This window comes from Ambystoma mexicanum, chromosome 14 (assembly GCF_040938575.1).
Source record: "Ambystoma mexicanum isolate Mex_15411 chromosome 14, UKY_AmexF1_1, whole genome shotgun sequence".
Lineage (NCBI taxonomy): Eukaryota > Metazoa > Chordata > Amphibia > Caudata > Ambystomatidae > Ambystoma > Ambystoma mexicanum.
The window spans coordinates 282,984,137-283,007,682 of NC_090940.1; the positions used below are offsets into that span (position 1 = coordinate 282,984,137).

The following is a 23,546-nucleotide window of genomic DNA, read 5'->3' on the forward strand; positions in this document are numbered from 1 at the left end:
GAATGAGACGCATAGGACTCCTAGTTTTCACTATAAACTTTTATTCAATACCTTTCTTTCCCTACCTCAACCAAAACGAAGGAGTCTGTCGTTTGTCAGGATGTCCAAGGTAAAAATATGTCCTGTGTCCGAAATCCTATTCTGGCCCTCACACTCTAAAAATACTTAACTCCAAGGTGAAAAGTATAGTCTCTCTGGATCTTAAGGTGCACAAATTCAACAAAAAAATATACCAAATGTTCAAAGTGGATAATGTTCATAGTGCCAGGAAATGGCTCCGATCCCCAGGTTCCCGTTACCAATATGCACGTTTCTTGTAGCCCAAGAGGATAGCTTCTCCCTCTTGGCGCACACTCAGTTCTCGGGGAAGTAGTTCCCTTCCCCAGGTTCCTTTTTGTAGGTAATGTTCAAAACAAAGAATCATGTTTCAAACAGTTCAAGATCCTAGGGTATATGACTTCCCAAGGATTCTCCTGTAATTAAGACACACTTGATATTTGGCCTGGCATAGTCTTCTGTCAGGGCTGCTTCAGTCTTTTACACATTTATCTTCACCTCGTATACTCTCCTACCAGGACTTTCATATCATACTTTTATTATAATTCTATTTTACCCTTGAAACAATACCAACCTAATGTTGGAGTAACATTTCTTGAATGGTTCTCTCCTTCATATATAGGGTTTTTGCCCCACTCTCAATTTCGTTTGCCTTTACTCCGTTTTCTCTTTCTGTCCCTTTAAGATGCAGGTTCAGCGACTTGTTCGTGGAACAGCTTATGGGTCTTTTAGTTTGTCCACATATTTCACTTTGCTCACTCGTGGTATAGCTTTTAGATTTATTATCTTCTTCAAATATTTCACTTTGAAAGCAGTGCACACTTGCAGGCAACCCGGTAACTCTTTCCGCTTCCCTGGGCTTACCTGGTTCTTCATGAGTCTCTCCAGCCTCTCTGATTCTTTTCTCATAAGATTGTGGGCTCGGCATGCAACCTGTTATCCGCTGAGCCACTGCTGTGCTGGTCTCTGGTTTCTGCTGCCTTTCCCTCTTGGGCAGCGAATCCTCTGTACTTGGATTCCTTCTCCTGCTGGGCAGCTTAGCTTCAGCAACGTTTCCCGCAGCGTCTTCTCCCCTAATGTTCCAGCCAGTGCTTGTGAAGGTCACCACGCAGCTCAGCGTCTGCAGCACTCCCTCATTGCGGTCAGCTGGGTGGGTTTTAAATCTCCCGGTCTGATTAAAGAGGTTCCAAACACTAGACCTCAGCGTAGGCTTCCCGGTTTTAGTGATCATTATTGTTCTTTGTCTTTCCCTTGTCTCAGTAGGTGATGGATGATTCTTTAGGTGATTTTGAGGAAGCTGGTATGGGATTCTTTCAGGAGTAATTACTGCTCCCTGCCTCTTCCTCGTCTCAGTAAGTATATTGCTCTGGTTATGTCGGGGAATATTAATACTGGATTCAGTACATGGATGAGGATGCAGGTACAATTAGCCATTAAGGCCTGAGCAATGGAGGAAACATGCCTAAAAAGTAATCAGCGATGTGTCTTTCCCCAAAGACATCACCTCTCTCCCGAGGGTCACCCCGTTTCTCTATTTTCCCTAAGGGAGGAAACAGATGCATGGCATTAGGCTATTAGGATATTGGGTATCAACGGGTTTTCTTCATGGGCAAATGCAGGATACCGTGCCTCATCCAATGAAGACATGACATCTCCCCGGAGGTTGTCTCCTCCCATGTGATCCTCCCTCATATAGCCATCCCCAGGGTCAGGATCAGGTAGTGGCTGCCGTCCCCATGGGTGGTTACCTTCGGGGTATCTGTGATGACTCCAATGGATTCATCACATATGTCAATGATGCTGGTCTCCGGACAGTTATTTTAGGTACTTAATATATCAAAGACCTAGATCTAAGAAGCAGTTGAAAGTTAAACTTGTCATTGTAGCAGGCGTACTTAAAACATGGGGTGCTGCATGTGTCCTGTGCCCGGAATACAGACACCAGAAGGTGATGTGGAAGGGGACATGAAATTGAGACCCTACCAGATTACCACTGGACAGTTTGTTTCACATATTAACACTAAATATAGCAATAATTGAAGCACATGGAGGTAAACACGTTTTTGCCCTGAAGCATACAACTTTTTGGTCCAGTGCCAAGGCGGACAATAGCACTCCGCTTTCCGGGTTCCAACATCTGCCAACATAGCAACAAAAACACAATTCCACTTTTCCAAAAGGAAAACACTGCATAGGAACATTGACCCTTCCTTCTCTTGAGAGATAGGAAAATAAAGCAGAAGATGGATGAAGAAATGCCTCCCCTCAACACATTAAAGAGATGAGGATGAATCAAATGCCACCACAGTCAAATCATTGATGCTGGAGGAAACATTTCTGTGAAATGTGTGCCCATGGATTACAAGGGGAAAGGAGGCTCCAGAGTCACTATGTGCAGAGTAAACCGAAGTAGATGGTCCCAAGTGGAGGGCACAATTACACCCCAACATGCCTTGTGCAGGGGTCAGAACTGCTGGGATCCATTTAGCTCCTGCTTCTACCCTATAAGAGCCTGGTTGGCTTAAAACCACCAGTTACCAGGAGCTACTTTTAGCTCCCCAGGCCCTCTGTTGCCTTAAAAACATAAATATGTGGTAACCAAGTGTTTTAAAATGTAAATAAAGAAAGATTGGGATACATCCAAGACAGATTTAAATATAAAGGGTCATACAAAATTAGCAAAACGGTAAAGTGTGCATCTCATGTGGAAATTAGATTTGCAGTTCATGGTGTACTTGCTCCTGGTTCCCTAGCTGTAGTTCCTACCTCTACTGGGTGATGCCTTAGACCCAGGAACTGGTTTTAGCTCCTGCTCATCGATTCTGAATTTCAAACACTGCTTGTGGGGACCCAAACAATGTACTCATTTTCAAACGAAGTCCCAATGACAAGGCAGCTCAAATATTGCTCTACGATCAGTATATTTACTAAGATATTACTCACAGGGCTGCTTTTCAACAGCATCAATGATGCTGTCGATTACATCTTCCAGCTCCACTTCATTTACAGACTGCAGAGTTTCTGTAAGGTATCTACTGGCTTCACTAAAAGTCAAGAGAAAAAAAAAATAAAAATTAAAGACAGTGACAAAGTTTATCTGCTAGTAAAGAAATCAATGGGATCTCGTCATGTATTACATTCCAATTTACTGTTTCTATTTAAAATGACGTCAACATACCTCAAAGAATGGAACATGAAAAAACATGAGAAATTATAAAAGCTGTCTAGATGGTGAAAGGAAGCATGAACCAATCTATGGATTAAGGAGCGCAATATGAGTGAGTGAGCTAGAAATTATACATAAGCACCCTTCAACTCAGCACTTTCCCTACGTTCACAATACACCAACGCAATCAAGGGCAATGCGCTTGTCCTAGTCATCCTATCTTTCCCTCTCCCTACTTCCAACATCCCTATCCATTCGTCCTCTTCTGACCACTGTGATGAATCCTGCAGTATCAAAATGAAACCCCGGTCTAAAGTCTCCTCCCATGTGGCCAGCGAAAGGCAGCCACTACCTGATCCTAACCCTGGGAGTGGTATCAGGAGGAAGGATCATCAAGGAGGAGGTGGTTGTCAGGGGAAAGTGGTGACTCCATTGGGAGATTTGCAGTATTCATCCTCTTCGGAGGATGAGAGTTCCCTATTGCCTAAACATCTAATGGCAGCTGTCACTGTAAGGCTCTCTCTCCCATAATTACCTAAAGTGCCAAGTATGAAGACCCTTTCAACAAACATGAAAATAGTACACAGAGGGGAGTGGGGGGGGGGGGGGGGGGGTAAATCAGGAGGTTAATGTTACAACTTCCAGTAGTTCTAATTCGACCTCATGTTTAGAGCTCAGGTACAAGGAAAAATCAACTCCTTTAAAACCCTCCCTTAGGTGTAAATCCTCTAAATCATCCAAACAGAATGGATTAATTAATCAAAAAATAAGAACATTATGGACTTCAATAATACTCTTTGTACTGAGATGAGGAAGAGGGGTCCAGGGGTAGTAAACCGTTGTGAGCGGTTTAGTTGTTGTAATGGCCTAAACCCGAGCGTGACCTTTAAACACTTAAAGGCCTTTTAGGTGCGGGTGAGGAGGAAGTAGCAGGGAGAAGCTGAAGTTGCCGTTGTGGCGGCAGGACACCATGTAGAAGACGTGGCAGAGGTCGGAACTCCTGAGCTACGTAGAGGACACACATCGGGAAGCAGTATTGAAGCCAGCCGCCATGTGAGAAAGAGAGAAGCTCTCTACACACTGAACTGCTCCAGTATTGAATTTTCAAAGGAGAATGCAGAGAGCTGCGAAAGCTCCATTGAAGGTCAGCGCAAGAGAGGCCGACCAGCAGGAGCTGTCAAACACAGAGGAGGTCCCGAAAAGCAAAGCAGCAATACAGGAGTGAGTCAGAAGGATACGACAGGGCATACCAGTGAGTTCGCCTGAAGAAGGTGACCTCGGGGCGCTCGAAGGAGACAGTCAGGTAATAATTATTTTGACTACCAAACTATTGAATTGCGGCAAATTGGGACGCAACTCTCCCAACAAGGGATTCCGAATAGGGAAATATTGTAGCCCGCATTGCTAAAGGCAATTGGGATATAATATTAACAGAAAATGATGTGCAGAGGGAGAAAGTAGTAAACCACATTGCCAGCAGCCAAAATGTTGTACAGATAGAAATCAAAGAGAGCAGGAGCAAAGCCCTCCTTGTAAAAGGGATCAAGGAGGAGAGAACTGTAACCTGCATTGCCTAAGGCAAACCGACCAACAAGAGAATCATTATCCTTTTGTGGAATATCCATTTTGAAGATGTAAGCCAATTGTGTTAGAAGTCAAAAGACTGACCAGAGAAGCAGTTTGTTAGGCGATCCTCTGCACACCGATACACTGCACACCAGAACACTGCTCACATTTCCCCAACACCTTCCTCGGGTTCCCACACGACTCCCTCCAGGGTTCGAGGCTCATGTGATTCGGTTTACCCAAAGGACCGAAAGCTCCATACCAGGTACGATTTACGGGCTCGATTGCAGCCATTCCTGCACTGGCAGCTGCCATGGAGAACATACAGCAGAAGGGGCGGCGGTACACCTCCACGCCGATCGTTCACTTGCTCACGTGATTCAGAGCGGCGTTTCCCACGTGACCTTGGTGGACGTCACATGACCCCGAAACGCACAGTATATAAGGCTTGATGCACGGAACACTCATTGCTTCTCAGCTGTCTTCAGACCCTGTTTGGCGCTACGTTAGATAAACTCTATTTGGTTACCTTTATCTTGGAACTCTCACTTGGACTCCTTCGGATTACCCTTTTGTACCTTTGCTTGGAACTGTTTACCTACTGCTGGATTTTGGCACGACCCTCACTTGTCTTCGGATCATCCTTTGGTACTTTGTTGAACTTCTACGCTATTTCCCTTTTGGGATTCAAGTTACACCTTCAGCTATACAGGTGGCTTATCCTGTATCCACACTTGCCTGCGTTCCTCTTGTTCTAGGGACCGCATCATCTGAATCTTGAACCTCTCTCCTAGGTTTCCTGGGTTTTCTAAACACTGGATAGGTAAGACTATTCAGATCCTTTGATTCTTGTGATATATTTTGTGATTGCCTGGTACTTAACCTCGTTCTTTTTGCAGCAGCATCGGTGTTCCAGAGGTTCCGTGGATCCGGGAAGTAACATCTCCCACCTGTGGCCCCAAAGGTTGCACAGCAGGATTCTTTTGGTTTCCCTGTGTGTCACTTGGGGACGAAGGTCTCAACGGTCTACACGACACTCAAGTCAGAACACAGTTGTTGGTTCAAATCTCCTCACTGATGAGTCTAGTGTGGAGGGTTTGGAACAGGCCTTAGCGTAAAGTACACATTGTAGTAGTAGGTGTTTTATCCTGGCAGGCGAGTGAACCAGGAAGGGGATACATTTTAGTTAGTTCTGGCAAGCGGGTATACCAGGAAGAAGATGATTTAAAGTGCTGTGGTAAAAGTTCATGGTGTTAAAGAAATGTCAATTACATCATATTGTTTTGATGAACTGTTGCATAACCAAAAGTGATTTTTGAACCATCCTGACTAAAGTGTTACTTATAAATAAGTATGATGTGCTAACAGGTGATAGGCCTTTGGAGAAAAGAACATTTGTATTTGATTTCAGAATGTATGGTTGGAGAAAAATACTTTTGGTTTACCAAACAGGAGGTTGTTGTGGAAACGTTAACAATTGCTTTGAAGTGGGAGAAAACCTTTAGAAGCGAGATGATCACTTTGCCAAGTGAAAGGATATATTGAATGGAAAAGACTTTATATCCTACATTGAGTGGAACTTTGTTATTGAACAGAACTTTCTTGAAACTGAATTTTGTTCCAGAAAGTCTTGAATTGATCCAGGGGAAGAGAAGAGAATCAAACCCTGGCAACAAGTATTCATATTTATAACTTTTGAGTTTGAATGTATGTGTTATTTTGTGCAGTTTAAAACAGCCAAACAATTCCTGTATCATTTTGTTGTGTATATTAGTGTGAGTTTCAGATACTTTTTGGACATTAGGTCATTTTCTTTAGCCTTAGTTTGTTAGTCAGGGGTCTCATTGTTAGGCTAGAGAAAGATGGGCGTTTCTCTCACCCATGTTTATTTAATAAAATGGCAACTTGTGAGAACACTATACCTATGTGTCTGTCTCGCATTTCTGCCCCCTCACACCAGCTTATCCTCCCCTTTGTTATTACGGCCCCCCACACTCTCCACCCTCCTATTTCCAAATGCAATGTCAAGGCCACACTGCTCCTTCGATTAACTTTTCCATTGAACAGGCCATCTCAGACTTTGATCTGAGATCTGACTCTCCATCAACCCCTTTGACTTCTATACCAGTCATACCTTCACCCGTTCTGCCCCAGGACCACAAACGTCTTAACCCTTGGATTCACCTCTTCAAAATAGGCATGCACTGGCATATGCATAATTAGTGAAAGGACGGCACCCCCTTCACTCCTCAACTACAAGAATACTCTTATCTCCCTCACCATAGTCCTCAACACTGGCGAAATAGAATGCTTAAGCAATGTAATACAGGCCACAAAACTTGCACTCACCTCTAGCTATTGGCTTGTGATAAGTAACTATTGGCAAGTAAGAAATGGTGCACTGTTTGCACGTAGAGAACTAATGGGGAAAGTGACTTTTCATGCCTGGCTAGTACTTGCAACATTATATAGGTACTGTGGGGGTTTGGCGTAAGGAGACTAACAAGGTGGTATAATTGTGGATATGGACTTTTAATCAAAGAAAAGAACCAGTCTCTCCCTATTTCTAGAGGGGAATCCCCTACCTCAACACAGAATAACATGGGTGCTCGTCAAGATGCAAGTCAAAAAGCAGTATACCATCCTCTGTCCAAATCATCTACTCTATCCATTCCCACTAAGAAATACACCAAAATTAACTTATCAAAGCCGCCAGGAGAATGGCTCCATTCTCCTGGTGAAACAGTCTTAGGATGACTTAACAGCAGTCTCTTGTACCAGGGTCTGATTAACCAAATACACTCAGACCAGGAGAACAACTCCCTTCTCCTGGTCCATCTTGAAGAGTTTTGGAGGCTGTTCCCGGATACTCCTTTGTACTCATCTTTGGAGATCCCTCTACTTCCTCCCAAGTATGTGTGAGCAACAGAGTTAAGGCTTTATCGACTCTTCCTCCTATTGCTGACACTTTCTCAGGACTTCTTATATCTTGACTATTGGGGCGGTTACTCACCGACAGTTCTTGATCCTTTTGGTATTCTTCACCTATACTGGATTTCCCATTGTGATGAAGAAGTTCACTCCAGTGGCACTTTTGAGATTTATGGTTTCTCATGTCACCACTGTAACAGGGAGTTCACTCCTGATGAACTCTTTACACTCTGCAGGCTACTCCTGTAATCCCTAAGACTATCCCTTTTACTTTCTTGACTAGTTTCCTTCAATATCACCAATGACATAAGGGAGATTACTCCTGAATACTTGACTCTTTGAGCTCCCTGGACCTCACTCGGCTTTCCTGCAAATCCCGTTTCCCGTATCTTCACTGGGGATTGCTACCGGTTCTTCCCGGGGTCTCAGGCCGGTATCGGTTTGGCAAGCATTCAGCACATATTCCTGCTTTCCTCCTCGTTGGTCTGTGTGGCTCCAGGAAGCCATTGCTGCAGCGTTCTCAGTGTGTTTTATGGGTCACATGGTCCACCTCTGAGAGGCCATGCCACCACAGGATTATTCCTGCTTCTGCAGAGAGTCGCATTTACCCTGACTCGCGTGGTTCCTTTCAGCTTCTTCTTCCAAGACCGATTGTCTCTCGGGGCTATTTGATTTAGCTTTTGACGAAACGCTAGCCAATGATCTTTACATCTAAGGATTCCCAGTAGAGGATCAACACATCTTGCACGCTCCAGAGGGTCCCCATGTCTCCATGAACTAGGACTTGGTACAATCAGGTGATATTGCCCCTTTTTCCAATTGTCTGACTTTGAAGACAAGATGTGAAAGCCCAAGGAGGTCACTAATCAAACTTTTTAGACGAACAGATTAACAGACACATTTGAAGTTCATAATAATCATCAATAACAGAATACATTCATGTTTGCTGGCCACTTATGTATGCTTCTGTTCTGATAAGGGCTGGGTCTATTTCTTCCATGATAATAGGACCTTTCAGCAGCAGTGAGTCGGTGTGGTCAAACATTGTTTTTTTCTTTGTTACCAGAGCACAAATGAAATTTTTTATTTGTATCTTTTGTACCCATGTTGATTGATGTGATTAATTCATTGGAACATGCCAGTGAATTGAGTGTGTATTTTAATTGTTACACTATGCTATACTTTTTTTGTAACTGCTTTTTCAACTATTTTTTGTTTAGTTTTCCATTTTTGTGCTTCATTGTTCATGTCCCACTGTACGTTTTGACTATCAAATCCACTTGGAATATATTTTTATGGCAACTTCAGTTTGTTTAGATGCCATTAGGGCATACCAGTGTTGATTATACTGCATTGGATTTACATGTATTCATGCCCAATATTTGTATACTAACTTGCCTAGGATCAAATGTTCTATTTTTGATTTAGTGTTACATTTGATGTATGTTTTGGCCTCGATTAGTGCACTATATATTTGCCAATCCCTTCATGACCCTTTAATCAGTAGCCATTTGTTTCTGCTTAGCAAAGGGCATTTTCTGTTGCGCCTTGAATTTCCTGGACCCTGCAGGACGGACGCCTGCTTCCCTTGCTGCTTTTCCTGCTCCAGAACACACCTAGTCCTTCCTTGGTCTTTCGTTTTATATTTTTGTGCCTGCCCCAGCGTAGCGTCAATGTTTGTCGTCAATGCTTCTGATGTTACACTCATGCCTTCTAGTGGCCATAGCGCACAGTTCTTTGGTAATCCCTTCTACTGTTGATCTATATGTTTCTTTGGTTCTTCGTCTAAGTCTATCTGGTCTTACAGATGAGATCATTGTATGTATTTATTCATTAGGTGTTTGGCTTAATTTAAACCTTTCACCCGTATCAAAACACATCACAAATTGAGATGTTCTGAAGCATCTACGTTAGTCTCCTCCAAAGGGAGTGAAATTAAGGGATTTGAGCCCCCCCCAACCCACCTGGAGCGATGACCCGACACCCCCTGGGGCATTCTGAACCCTTTGGCCACCGTCTGCCAGAAGCTCTGGTCTTCCAGCGCTGCTGGTAGCCAGAGATTCGTCTCAGTAGTGAAGACTGGGAATGAACGCGCCTCCCCAACCACCTGGCAGTTCCACCATAATCAAGCAGACGTCGTAGCGCAGGTGGAGCTGGAGGCCTATGAGCAGTGAGCGGAATACTTAATCTGTGGAGTCCACGCCGAAGAGCTAGGTGTTCAGCGGCCTCCCCCACAACACCGGGCCCCCACACCTCCTCTGTACTCAGCAGGGCTGGGGAAGAGTATGCCGTGGGTGGTGGAGCAACGGCGAACCCCGGTCCGAAGCGGGTGCCCTACGTACCTCGCTCCCACACAGTAGGCGGTGCAGCATTGAGAAGGCGGAGGCCGTGACCGACTTGGACCCCTGTAGGGGGTGGGGGTGGGGGGGTCGTGCCCCTCTACCCCCGAGGTACTGCCCTGTGGCCGGGGGCCACAAACATCTGACGCCTTCTGGGAAGCAGCAGTGGGTGAGTTTGCATACCCACGCCCTCGCTGGGGCCAACTGGGTGGGCGGTTAGCCGGAAGAGCCCTACCCCCACTGTGCTCCATTCGGGTGCTTTCCGCTCGCGACATCTTCTGGGGTGGGGGCCCCCAGGCTTCCTTGTACGGCCTCCCCATCTGCCAGACCTGGGGAGGTCCACCAGCTAAAGCGGAGAAACACCAACTCGGGGCACAGGGTGTCACCCACTGGCAATAGGTCAGTGCCCCAGGGATCCCTTCTACCCTTCACCGCCTGAGAGAGCTCCCCCAACGTGCTTCGACAGTTTGGCCGCCTTGCCGAAGAGGAGTCAAGAGCTTTGGTCCTCACTGCCACATCCCCCTGCTGATGAGGATCTCGGGCTTGTCCTCTGCGACGAGGCTGTGTCCCATCCTCCCCCCCGGGAAAACTAGGGGTGGAGAAGCCCCTGCAATGGCCTCCTGCCCCTGCTGAGGGAGGTTTCAGAGACTAAGACGTGGTGAACCCAGTCTCTCCGGCACCCCTTCTCAGCAGCCTGAGAAGTGGTGGCCATTTTTCATCAGCCCCTCGAGGCGGTCGTGACTCTTGCATCTGCCTCGCTTGGAGTCCAGGGGGAGTCTGGACTGGCCTTTGGTGTCGGTCAGGGCCTGATAGCCCGGCTGACCCACCGCCTGAGAAGGAGACTACCCGAGACACAAGGCCGTTGCGCCGTCTTGGCCTGAGCTCCTGATATATCTATTTTCCAGCTGCGGTACCCCCCCCTGGGATCCTTCTGCAACGTTTCTTCCAGGTGGTTGGGGCGAGGAGAGGGGAAGGTGGGGGCCATCTGGACCCCAGTGGTGGGTAGTCCCTCCTAAAGTGAGCCCAACTTGAACCAGAAAAAAGCCTCTCTCTCATTTGGGCCCTCCTTGAAGCGGATCCCATACAGGACTCCCACCCCCCACCGCCCGAATCTCCCCTTCACATCACCTGCCCGCCAAACCTTGACCCCGGTGGTTCCCCGTTGGAGGTTGTCTCTCACCTAGACATTTCAACCCTCCTGGAGGAGATACAAGGTTTTAGGGCTGACATTGGGAAAAGGTTGGACTCCCTGGACAAAAAAGTGGACTCCATGGATGACCGAGTCCAGGCACTCGAAGCTAACCAATCCTCGGTCGACCTTCTGGAGACCCAGATAGACATGCGCCTCTCCGAGCCTGAAAGAAGGGAAGAAAAGTGTGTACTAACCTGGTTGACTTGGAGAACAGGGAGAGGCAATGCAATCAAAGATTCTTGGGCTTCCCGGGGTGGGATGGGGAGACCCAGGCAGACATCAAGTCGGTCAACGCTGTGGTGAGGAAACTCTTTTATGAGCGCAATACAAATGAACTGAAGATTGATAGGGCCCACAGGGCTGGGGCGTCCACGTGAGGCGTGTCGATACTAGTGCTGTTCCATTACTTCACGGAGAAGAAAAAAATCCTGGAGCTTGCCCGAAGAAGGGGTCTGAAAGACTGGGAGGGCGCAAATATCTTGATCTACCAGGATTTGATGGCATTCTGGCTCGCCGAAGACTCTGCGGCCCCCTGACAAAAATGCTTCAATCCAAGGCTGCGAGATACAGGTGGGGGTAACCCTTTTCCCTCTCGTTCGAATATGAAGGATACAAATACTCCTTGGTTACAAGATGACATCAATAGGGTGTCCCGTGAACTTCTAGGTGACCCTGCCACTGAGGGCGGGCGAGAAGACCGGGGAAGAGAGTTAATGGGACCACAGAAAGAGAAAGCAAAAGGCTTCTCCGAAAGACGTCGAGTCCGGGGCAATAGGAAATTTAGAACAGTAACCCAGGCCTCGCCAAACCCCACCAGTGACTAACTGCGACCCCGGGGCTACTGGTGGTGAGAGGTGGTGTTTGGAATACCGGGCCTTGCTCTCCTCCTCCTCGGTTCTAGGAAGGGGTTAGGTCTTTTGTTCCAGTTGGTGTATTTACATTATTTATATTTTGTGCTGGTGGAGTGGGGGCAGGGGGGTGGTGCGAGTGATAATGTTCCTTGTTTTTGTTCATGCATAGGGGAGGGGGGCTCTGAGAATGAGTATTAGGCTATAATGATGAACCCTGAGGAGGGTGAGGCTGGCGGCCTGGCCCTACGACAGTTCCAATGTCGCAGACAATCCAGGCGCTCTGGGGGGGGGGGAGTTCATGGGGTTACTGTTCATTCTGTTTCTGATTGTTTGCTTCAACTACCAGGCCGAATCCTGATTCTATTTGGGGGTGACACTACTATGTGGGCTCCAATTTTCCTGAACCAAGTGGGGGACGAAGTGGTCATGAGAGTTACTAGAAGTACTTTGAGAAAATTCTGTCCCCTTGATGAATGACTCCAACACTCTCCGACGTTGGGTTCACTTAATGTTCGGGGGCTGAACACCCCCCAGAATAGATCGATGGTGGTGATGGTATTTATCAGGCTGAAATTACATTTCTTTTTCTCCAGGAGACCCACTGGGTTAGGGGGAGGGAGCCATCTCTTAGGTCCAGATCCATACAGAAGGTGTTCCATGCTTCCGCTCTAACCAAGAAGAGAGGGGTATCACTGGTAGTGTCCCCCACGGCGAATTTTATATCAAAGGCCCAGCGGATGGATTCGGAGGGGCGGTATGTGATAGTTAAGGGTGTGGTCAGGGGTAATAAGGTAACAGTGATCTCAATCTACTGTCCTAATGAGGCCCAGGATCAGTTCTGGGAAGGGGTGAAACCTAAGATTATGGTGTTTGCTGAGGGGGCCCGTACAATGGGTGGGGATGTCAATATGGTCCTGGACCCCGAGACCGACAGGCCCCTGTGCAGACACCCACGCTCAAACGAGGTTGGACGCGGGGTTCCATAGGGTTAACGAAGATCTGAGCCTGTTCGACTCACACACAACACGGCAGGGGCACAACCCTCCATTTACTTTTTTCTCTAAAATCCATGCTTCGTTCTCAAGGATTGATTATATTCTGGTGGACACAGCCACCCAGGAAATAATAACTGACAGCACAGTGGAGCTGGTACCATGGTTGGACCATAACTTGGTCCGTGTTCAAATAGGGGTCCCCTCGAGACCCTCGGGGGGTCGAAGTGGTCCTTTAACGACTTGTTGCTTAAAGACAAGGAACTCTCCCAATCCCTTCTCAAGGCCATAAAAAGGAGCTCAAGTTAAACGATAACGGGGAGGTGGGAGTGATGGGAATCTGGGAGGCCTTCAAAGCCACCATCAGGGGTGTCCTCATTGACATGGGAGCAGGAAGAAAGAAAGAACAAGCGGCAGAGGAGAAATCCCTTGGGACGAAATAGACTATTCAACCAGTTGTTCCAGGGTAAATGGGCAGAACTCCACAGTTGAAGGCGAAATTAGCAGCTCTCCTTGTGGAACAAACAGAAAGGAAGCTGACCTTCCTTAAGCAAAAGTATATGGAGAAGGGCGAAAAGGCAGACAGGATTCTGGCCTGGAGGCTTGGAAAGCTCAGAAATAGCAGGGGGGTGAATTCAGTGTGCTCGCCTGAGGGGGATAAGTGTGTGGAGGATCCCCTCATAGCGGAACAGTTCCGCCAGTATTACGAAGGTCTATATAAATCCGAATACTCGGGAGACGGGTCTGATGCCGATCGGTTCCTTGACTCCCTCCCGATTCCCAGCCTCCCCCTGCCCGAAAAAAGCTGACCTTCTTGAGACACCCATCACCCCCCAGGAAGTGATTGACACTATTGGGGGCTTGAAAGGGTCCACTGTGCCGGGAGACAACGGTTTCACTACTCTTTTCTATAAGTCCTTTCGCTCCGCTCTGGCTCCATTCCTGGCAAAGTTGTTTAACACGGCTATAGATATGGGTTCACTGCCGTGCTCCATGCTATCTGCCCTCATCGTTGTCATCCCAAAGGAGGGGAAGGACCCAACCCAATTCCAATCTTATCGGCCCATCTCCCTTCTTAATTTGGATGTGAAAATCGTGGCTAAATTACTAGCCAATAGGTTGGCTCAGCACTTCCCCTCGCTGGTCCACGGTGACCAAGTGGGATTCATTCCAGGGAGTCAGGAAAATATCAGGAAGACCCTTGACCTGATACATGACCTGGAGGCCTATTTCATCTCACTGGACTCAGGAAAGGCCTTCGACCGGGTCGAATGGCCTTACATGGGCAAGGTCCTGCAAAGGATGGGGCTGGGCAAGAGATTCCGGGGATGGATAGCTGCTTTGTATAATGGTCCCACGGCAAGGGTTGCAGTTAATGGGTCATCTCTTCCCCCTGCCTGCTCTCTCGAGGAACTAGACAGGGGTGCCCCACCTCCCCCCTTCTGTACGCTCTGGCCATGGAGCCCCTGGCCATTGCCGTGAAATTGAGTCAAAGGATTACGGGGATCCATTGTGGGGATCATGAATTTAAGCTTTTGCTTTTTTGCGATTAATTTCTCCCCAATTCTCGATAAAATCCAACAGGACTTCCGGTGCTGGACCACCCCGGAGCCTCTCGTGGTTCGGCTGTATGGTTTCAGTAAAATTTATATTTTCCCCCGCGTCTTTAAGTCTTTTCGGCTCTCCCCATCGAGGTCCCCGATTCCTTCTTCTCGACCTTATGCGGCCTGGTCTAGGGTTTCATTTGGAAGGGGAAAAGGCTGATGGCGAAGCATGCGACCTGACCTTCGCGAGGTCCTTTGGGGGCTTTGGTCTCCTGGATTTCAAGCATTACCACAGGGCAGCACAGCTCAGGGTAATGTTGGAGCACATGAGGGATGAGACGGGTACATATTGGTCTTATATAGAAGATATCTACACCCATCCTAGAAAAGTAAGTAACCTCTTGTGGCCCCGTCTAAGGCGCTCCCGGGACACCTTAAGGCTCACCCTACTTTGGCAGTCCTATGGGCCTCGCTGAAGAACAACACTGCAAATGCATCCCTCTCCTCATGGCCCTCTCCCCCTCTCCTCCTTATGGCCCCCCCCCCTTGACACGGGCAATAGGGGCTTGCGTAACACTCAATTATGGTTGGATATGGGCCTGGAGAGGGCAGCCCAATTGTTTACACAAAGCGCTTTTATTGAATATGTTAAGCTAGCTGAGGTTATGGGTGAGGGGACAATGTCGGTCTTCGATTACCTGCAGTTTAAGGGCATTATGACTAACCCGAAGTGGTGTGCTGACCTCAAGAGGATAATTGTGGAATCCTTGTCTAGGAAGGGATTGGTGTCCAAGATATATAAAGGTACTGATTACAGTAAGGCTGAAGGGCAGGCAGGGTTTTAAGGACTATTGGGAAGATAAATTGGGCATGGCACTGGGAGAGGAGACCTGGAGGGCAGTGTATGGCTCTCTCCTCTCGGGATCCCTGTATATGGCGGCTATGGAGCATAATTTTAAGGTTCTTCATACCTGGCACCTGCCCCCGGCTAGATTGTCGAAAATGTATACAGGAGTTTCCCCCCTCTGCCCTAGGTTGTGAGGCCAGCGAGGAACTTGGTTCCACTTGTGGTGGGACTGTCCGTCCATCCAGATTTATTGGTCAGAACTCTTGAGTTGGATCAAGGATATTGTGGGCCTCTCCCCAGACTTCCATCCCCTTGCACTGCTCCTGGGAGCCCCTCCTCCCGATTCTGAACGCTCCAGCTTCCCGAGAGTAATCTGAGCCATGTTGAGGACAGGTAGGCTAGCGCTTGCCCAGAACTGGAAAAGCCCCTCTGTGCTGTCCAAAAAGCAGTGGCTAGCCAAGCTGTGGACGATCTTCACCTATGAGAAATTAACAGTGATCACTAATAATTGGATGGACTCCTTCATACTGGACTGGAGTACAGTCCTACTCCACGAGGGATGAGACTCCCTTAGACTATGATTTTACCCCCTGGAGTGACTGCGGACCTCCCCGAGATGCAGAACTTTAATCTGGCCCTTGAATTGTTTCTGAACACAATACGTCATTCATGTCTACCCACTTTGGTTCCAGTGTTTTGATTGCATTTTTCCCCAACTGGGCGTAGTTGTTAATGAGCGGGGGAGGGATAGGGAAGGGGGATAGCCACTGGGGGCGGGGGGGATGTTAAAGTGTTTAGAACAGCTGAAATGCTTATTGATCGTTGTATTATGGAAAATGTTCAATAAAAACAAAGTTAAAAAAAGGTCATTAGATAAAAGTAAGGAACAAGTTACTTACCTGTAACTATTGTTCTCCAGCATGGGTCTGGCATGGATTCACATGCTCATGAATATTCCCTATCGTCAGGCTGGGAATCCTCTGTAAAAAACAGTTTAACTATTTCTCCCATAAAGCAATCACTGTCCTCTGGGTCATACTGCCCCCAGTGTCACGACCCTTACCCCAGGCCCCCACTGGCAAGTCCACTTGCCAGGTAGGATCAGGACTCAGGGCTCCATTAAGGCCTTGAAGGCCTGGCACCCACTCCCAAGACTCTCTTGGAGCCAGCCCTGGTGCCTCTGGCGCCAGGCTCATACTCTTTGAAGAACGTGTGCAAAAGGGGACTACTTTTTTCATTTGGGCCTGCAGCTAACATAGAGGTACCCACATAGCTTGGTTCCTAGGAACTAAGCTATGCGGTATAGTGTTTTGGGTATGGTGGCCTGGGACTACTTTACCTGGACTACTTTGTTGAGGCTATTTAAACCACACCCAAGCAACAAAGCACGCTTTGCGTTACTTTGCAGACTGCAACGTGACGCTCACCGTGTCCTGTGATACCCACGAGCCTCGGAGAAGAGAACCTGCAGGGAAGACAAAAGGGACATTGTTAGCCGCCTCTTACCTGCAATCTCCATCCTGTCATCCGCTCCCAGCTCCAGTGAACATCTTCTGGACACCAAATACCTTCGGGATCAAAAAGACCTGAAAGAGAAAAGGAGAAGACAATATTAGAAAAGGCATACTCTGGCATTGCTAAGCTACGAACAGCACAAGCAGCTTACCTAGCTGGTCGCTTCCCGGCCGGCATCGCTGCGGTGTTCCACACACACTGGAGAAGCACTGCAACCTGTAAGGAAGAAAGAACACAGGTTAGCAAAAGCAAGACAAAGCAGCGCCGTGTATAGCGCTTATTTAACGCATTACAGCGCTCATCACGCACCATCATTTATTGGCAAGGCCCAACTTGACCAGTTCGCCACGCTGAAGCTCTGCACACCTAGGGAGAAAGAAAGACATCATTAACCAAAAGAAAGGCATGCAAGGATAACAGCGCTATACAGAACTGCAGCAATAAGACCTACCTTAGAGACATTGAACGGGCACGCGCCAGTGAAGTAACTTGGTCGCGTCCCTGCTAAGAAGGCAGGACGGAGAGCACGCCTAATTCCACAACAAGGTGAGGAGAGGGCCCAGAGGGGCTGAAGCCAAAAGGGGTGGCGGGAGAATACTTACCTCAGTTGGCCAGTCCTGAACACATCCTCCGTAGAAAACATCCAGGGAAACTGGGGAGAAGATTCCAGCAACCAAGCCGGGCTGAGTGGCGTCCCCGTGGATACCAGGTGAGCGTAACACCCAGCCAATGACCGTGATCTCCCTAAGGCCCTCCACTGGCAGCCATCTTCAGATTTGGTAAGCAAGTAAAGTGGCAGTATGACCAAGAAGAGCCGCAGAGGGCAGGGAGGGAGGGGTTGCATGTGAATCCATGTCAGACCCACGCTGCAGAATAGTTACAGGTAAGTAACTTGTTATTTCTCCAGCATGGTGTCTGGAATGGATTCACATGCTCATTAATAACGAATACACAGCAGTACAAGATTACAAAACCACGGGTGGTGGCAAGGCTCAACAGAAGCAAATCACTCAACCTGTGGAACAGACTCACCTCAATCGAACAGGTTGCTTAGCACCGTTTGGCCAACTCGACTCCTCCCTGGAATCCCTGTCGACACAGTAGAACTTTGTGAAGGTGTGCGTGGACCTCCACGTAACAGCCCTGCGGATGTCTAGCAGGAGCACACCAGCCAGGAACGCTGTTGTCACAGCGATCGCTCTGGTGGAGTGGGCTCTCGGACGGCTGGGCAGAAGTCGGTTCAACAACCAATGACAGTGCATGATGCAGCCGGAGAGCCACCTTGAGATGGAAGACTTGGACAACGCCTTCCCATGGTTCACAAGACAAAAGTCCACAAACAGCTGTGAAGTTTTTCAACTATTTGTGTGTGCCACTTAAACCTTCAGGGCACAAGCCACATAGAATTTCAGGGCACAAGCAACTTCCAGCGGGTACAAGGCCCCCTCAGCCAGAGGCAAAGGTTTCGGAAAAAAAAACAGGTATCAAAGGTTTGTTGAGGTGGAATTCCGACTGAACCTTCGTCATGCGTTCGCAGCACCACCCACGATTTGTCAGGTTATGGCTGTTTGCAGGATAGGGGCTGTACCTCACTCACCCTCCTGGCGGAGGTGATGGCCACAAGGAAAGCCGTTTTCCATGAGAACTTGAGAGGGGCCTGATGCGTAGGCTCAAAGGGGGCCTCGTCTGAACCATGTTGAGCTCCCACACCGGGGCAGGCGCCTTCACCGGCGGGAAGATCAAAAAAGACCTTTGACTAACTCCTTGACGAGTCGATGAGACCAAAGCCAAGACCTTCCTGGAGACCTGGTGTAGCAGGAGATAGCCGCCAGATGTGCTTTGATCGAGGCGTGTGTCAGTCTAGCCTTGGCCAAGAATAGCAACTATGTCAGAATCTGCAGGGCGAGAGCCTCAGAGGGGTAATCCTTCTGCGACCGGCACCACGCAGCAAAATGCTTCCACTTGTGACCATAGCACTTCAGAGTCGACGATGCCCTGACCTTAGCGAAGACCTCCCTGCAGTCCGCCGGCAACTCATATCCTCCAAACACTAGGGCTGCAGCAACCAAGCCCTCAGGTTGAGGTTGAGTTGTGATGCAGGATTGCGCCTCCTTCTCTGGTGAACATCATCCTGCACTGACACTGTCCGAGTGTGTTGATGACTCGCAGCAGGAGAGGCAACTGGGGAAACGCATACAGAAACCTCCCTTCCCACGGGAAGAACGACGCGTCCCCCAGGCTCCTCGGTTGGTGGAATCTTCTGGCGAACTTCTGTCATTTGGAGTTTGCTGCCGTCTTAAACAGATTGGTCTGTGGCCTGCCCCACTTGGCGAAGATGTGGTCCACCTGGGCCTGCCGATGTTCCCACTCGTTGCAGGAGCGCAACTCCCTGCTGAGGGAGTCTGCAATGGTGTTCTTGACACCCGCTAGGTAAAGGGGGGCGAGGAACATTTCTTGTCCGACGGCCCAGCGCCACAATTCCTGCGGTTCCTTGGCTGGGGGGGGGGGGGGTTGAGTGCCCCCTGGTTTCCCGATGTAGAACATTGTGGTGGTGTTGTCTGTGAAGATTCTCACCACCCTGCCCTTCAAAGACGGAAGGAAAGACTTGAGGGCCCAGAACACTGCCTGTAGCTCCAGCATGATGATATGGTGATCCTTCTGCTACAACAGTCACAGGCCTCTGGCATGCAGACGTCCAGTGTGGGCTCCTGTTAGGCAGAATCCTGTGCAGTTCCCTTAGGGAGCACTACAGAAGATTAATACTAGAGGTATGAGCAATAAATCCCCTTTGGTATCAGTCTGCACCACAAAGATTTGGTTGGTAGCTGTGGCAAAGCAGTCAAACTTATCTCAAGAGGGAAATGAGCAGTATTCAGGCTTTACACAATAGGGCTACAGTACTATGATACAAGGAAACACTGACCAAAGCTTTGTATTAAAAATAATATCTTTATTTTACACACTTCTAGTTCAACACATTAATCACAGTTATTAAAGCAAGTTGAAGATCAGTCAAGAAAAGTATACACAACTCCCTGGTTCAATTGTAGACAAGTTTGAGCAAGAGTGAAAACTGAGCAAAACGGCACAGTGAAAACCAAACACAAATGGCACGCTATCAATTTTTCACAAGGGAGGGAAAGAACAAGTTATACAGGAATATACTCTGAGACACCCTAGCAGCACTTCCCAATAGGTTTGTGAACAAGTTTAGGCATTGCAGTACTTTAGCATGTATAATACTGAGGTGGAAACCGAGCAAAATGGCACTTCACAAGTTTTAAAAGAGGGAAGGAAAGGGTGGTTATAAGAGTTAGGTGCACCAACACATTTCTAGGTGAGAAGCAATCTAGAGAAGGCAGTTGTAACAGATTCAGCCAGAGTCAGTGGTACAGGGAAAAGAGCCCAGGAGCAAAATGTTCTTGTAGCTGCAGTCAGGTCTTTGTTAAATGATTCAAACAGGTGGTTGCAGAAGGTGAAAGACAATGTTATAGGATAGGGCGGCCAATCCAGCAGGTAGGTAAAGGATTTAAAATACCTTTAGCGCTACCAAACGAAAAAGGCGGCCTGGCGGAACAAAGTACCTTAAAATGTAGAAGAGGCTCCTGCGGTGGCGGTTGTTCCTGGCAGTTCCTGCAGTTCGGGAGATCCAGCAGAGGAAGAGAGACTCTCGTCGTGGAGGAAGGTTCAAGTTACTGCACTGCCCAGGGATGAACCCAGCCGCGGTGCTGCCAAACGAAATAAAAGGTACGTTCCTTTAAATCGCGGTCCGTGTGGACGGGTGCCTGGCTATGCGGTCTCCGAGTGCAGGGCACTGGCGATTCGACCAAGGCAGGTCCTGGAAGGCGATTGGCAAACTGGTTGGCCCCACCAGCTCAAGGGAGGAAGCTCTTGCAGATGAAGATCTCTCGTCATGTGGAGAAAAGTGGTGAGACGCTGCAGCAGGGCTTCACCGGTGGTTCAGTTGGTGCAGATGTCTTTGGGTTCTCTCCTATTTAGCTTCTTAGTTCCAGTGGCGACGTCTTGATCTTCCAGTTAGGACCCTGCTTTTATGCAAAAAGACCCCATTCATACAGCCTAGCTGTCACTCAAACAGTGGAGTGGTCATCCAGGCGGGAGACCCTCCAGCCTATCAGGGCAGAGTGCGACATGGGTTGCTGAGGCAACCCTGTCCAAGGGGTCTACTCCCCCTCCCCCCACAATGGGTCCACCCCAGACTCAGGGGCGTCGAAAGGAGGGCTTCTTGGCAGAAGCCTGCCAAAAGGACGAACAAAGGATCCCCTACCTGGGTTAGGATCTTAGAGAAAGACACTAGAAAGAATTTATATAAAAGTTCTGGCAAATAAAACCTACCAGAGTAAAGTTAATATAAAAATAAACCAGCGGTATGTTAGAGACTGTCAGTAAATGTGGTAGCCTCGAACAATGGGAAAATCCCATAGGGAAATATTTGCGGTCGAATATTTTTGGTAGTAACCACTGCCACCAGCCGGAAACATTTGAGAGAGGGACTGTACGGTACCCTCTCAAAAATGAACATAAGGGAAAAACTATTAACCCTTGCCAGTACCTCCATAGTAAGATGTGTTGTACTGGTTTTGTTCATAAAGAGTGACTAGTAAAGTCAATGGGAACTTTACATGTCCTGGGAGACAGTAATCAGTCCCAGGGTATGGAGTCTATGTTTGGGGGTCGCTACGACACCCCTGTGTCACTGCACGGAGGGTGCTGTCTAACATGTGTATAAAGATGGTTCCTATGAGGGTGAGATAAACCCCATAGACATTAAACACAAAAAATAGCCTAGAAAACACATAGCAAATATTCCTAAGAGTGGGAAAAAGAGTCTCACTCTTAGCAGGAGAAAAAAAAACCTTCAAATCCAGCAAAGCTGCTGGGGGGGACTCTATAGGTAAGGGAAATTAGCCATAGAATGAGAATTCTCCCCAACAGCTCCCCAGCCTTCCAGGGAAGTGTCCGTCATGACCGTTTCCTGGAATGGAGGGTTCTGAAACCCCATGCCACGGGCGATGTTGGAGCAGTCGCCCCACAACCTTATCACCCGACGGAACCGGTTGTCCAGAGTGATCTTGTCGGCAAAGTTTCCAGACACTTGTACCAAGCGAGCGTCCAGGAACTCCTGAAGAGGTTGCATCTTTAACCTACAGAGCCGGATGATGTAGATGCAGGACAACATCATGCCGAGCAATAACTTGATGGTTCGCACCGTGGCCGTCTTCATCGACAACAGCCGCTGCACCTTCCCCTGAATGGCCGCTACCCTCTCCACTGAGGGTGAAGCGAGGCATGACACTGTACCGAGTCTGGTCCCCACGAACAGCGTGTTCTTCGATGGTGTCACGCAGGACTTTGGATAGTTGATGGAGAATCCCAGATCTGCCAGCAGCTTGACGGTCATCTCCTGTGTCCCAATGCCAACTCTTGCAAGCGGGCCCAGATGAGCCAATCTTCAATGTACGGGTAAATGTGAATCCCTGTAGACATAGATGGGCTACCACCAGTGACAGGCACTTTGTGAACACTAGGGGGCCGACTTCATGCCGAATGGTAGGGCCTTGAATTGGTAGTGCTGTCCCTGATCTACAAAGCATAGAAACCTCCAGTGTTTCTTGTGAATGGGAACGTGAAAGTAGGCTTCCTCCAGGTCCAGGAATGTCAAAAAATCCCCTTTTTCCAGTTGGCCGAGCACATGCTGCAACATGACCATACTGAATTTCTGAGACTTGAGGAGAAACCTTTCGAAGACCTGCCCAACTTTCCTCTGGAGGAATGAAAGGAGGAGCGGTACTGTTGGAGGGTACCCAGGGCACGGGCCCTCTCCATATCCACCTTGATGGCCTGCAGGGACTAGTCAACGACCTTCCCGAAAAGGTTTTCTCAGTCGAAAGGCATGACCAGTACCTTCGTTTGGACCTCCTGGCAGAAATTTGTGGCCTTCATCCAGTTTTGGCAACAAAGGCAGACACTGTTCCTCATCTGCCGGAACCCTGTGTCAGCAACATCCAGCGCCACTGTAATGGCGTGATCCGACGCGACCTCTCCTACCTGGAAGAAGGCAATCACCTCTGTAGTCTTGTCGGGGAGGAACTCCAGAATCGGACCAGCTTGTAACACAACTCCCTGTCATACCTGGCTAGGATCGCCAATGCGTTGGCCGCCTGAATGGTGGATGCTGCAGTGTAAATCACCTTCCGCCCCATGGCTTCCAACTTCTTACCCTCGCTGTCTGGTGGGACTGAAGTCGAGGACGGGTTGGATGACCGCTTCCTCGCGGTCACCGAAACCACACGAATCCGGCAATGGTTGCGACCTCAGGCACTTGGGTGCGGATTCCGGTACCTGGTACTTCTCCAGCCTATCCCGCTTCGCTGGAGCTGTGCGAGGGTTCTTTAAGAGGGCTAGGCCCTCCTCCCACATGTCGTCCAGGATTGGCACTGCCATGATTGTCTTCTTCTTAGCCCCACGTCTTTGGTACAGGAAACCCTCCTTCCTGGTTTCTTCAGGCACAAGCCGGAACAGCTCAAA

General features: G+C 48.5%; 1 protein-coding gene across 1 annotated transcript in view; it reads right to left on the reverse strand.

The window, feature by feature from the left end:
* Positions 1–23,546, reverse strand: part of POLE2 (DNA polymerase epsilon 2, accessory subunit) — a 1,095,907-nt gene that overhangs the window by 1,031,497 nt on the left and 40,864 nt on the right. The window contains exon 2 of the mRNA XM_069637399.1: positions 3,001–3,101. Coding sequence (XP_069493500.1) covers positions 3,001–3,101 — 101 coding nt within the window. The remainder of the gene's footprint in view (positions 1–3,000; positions 3,102–23,546) is intronic.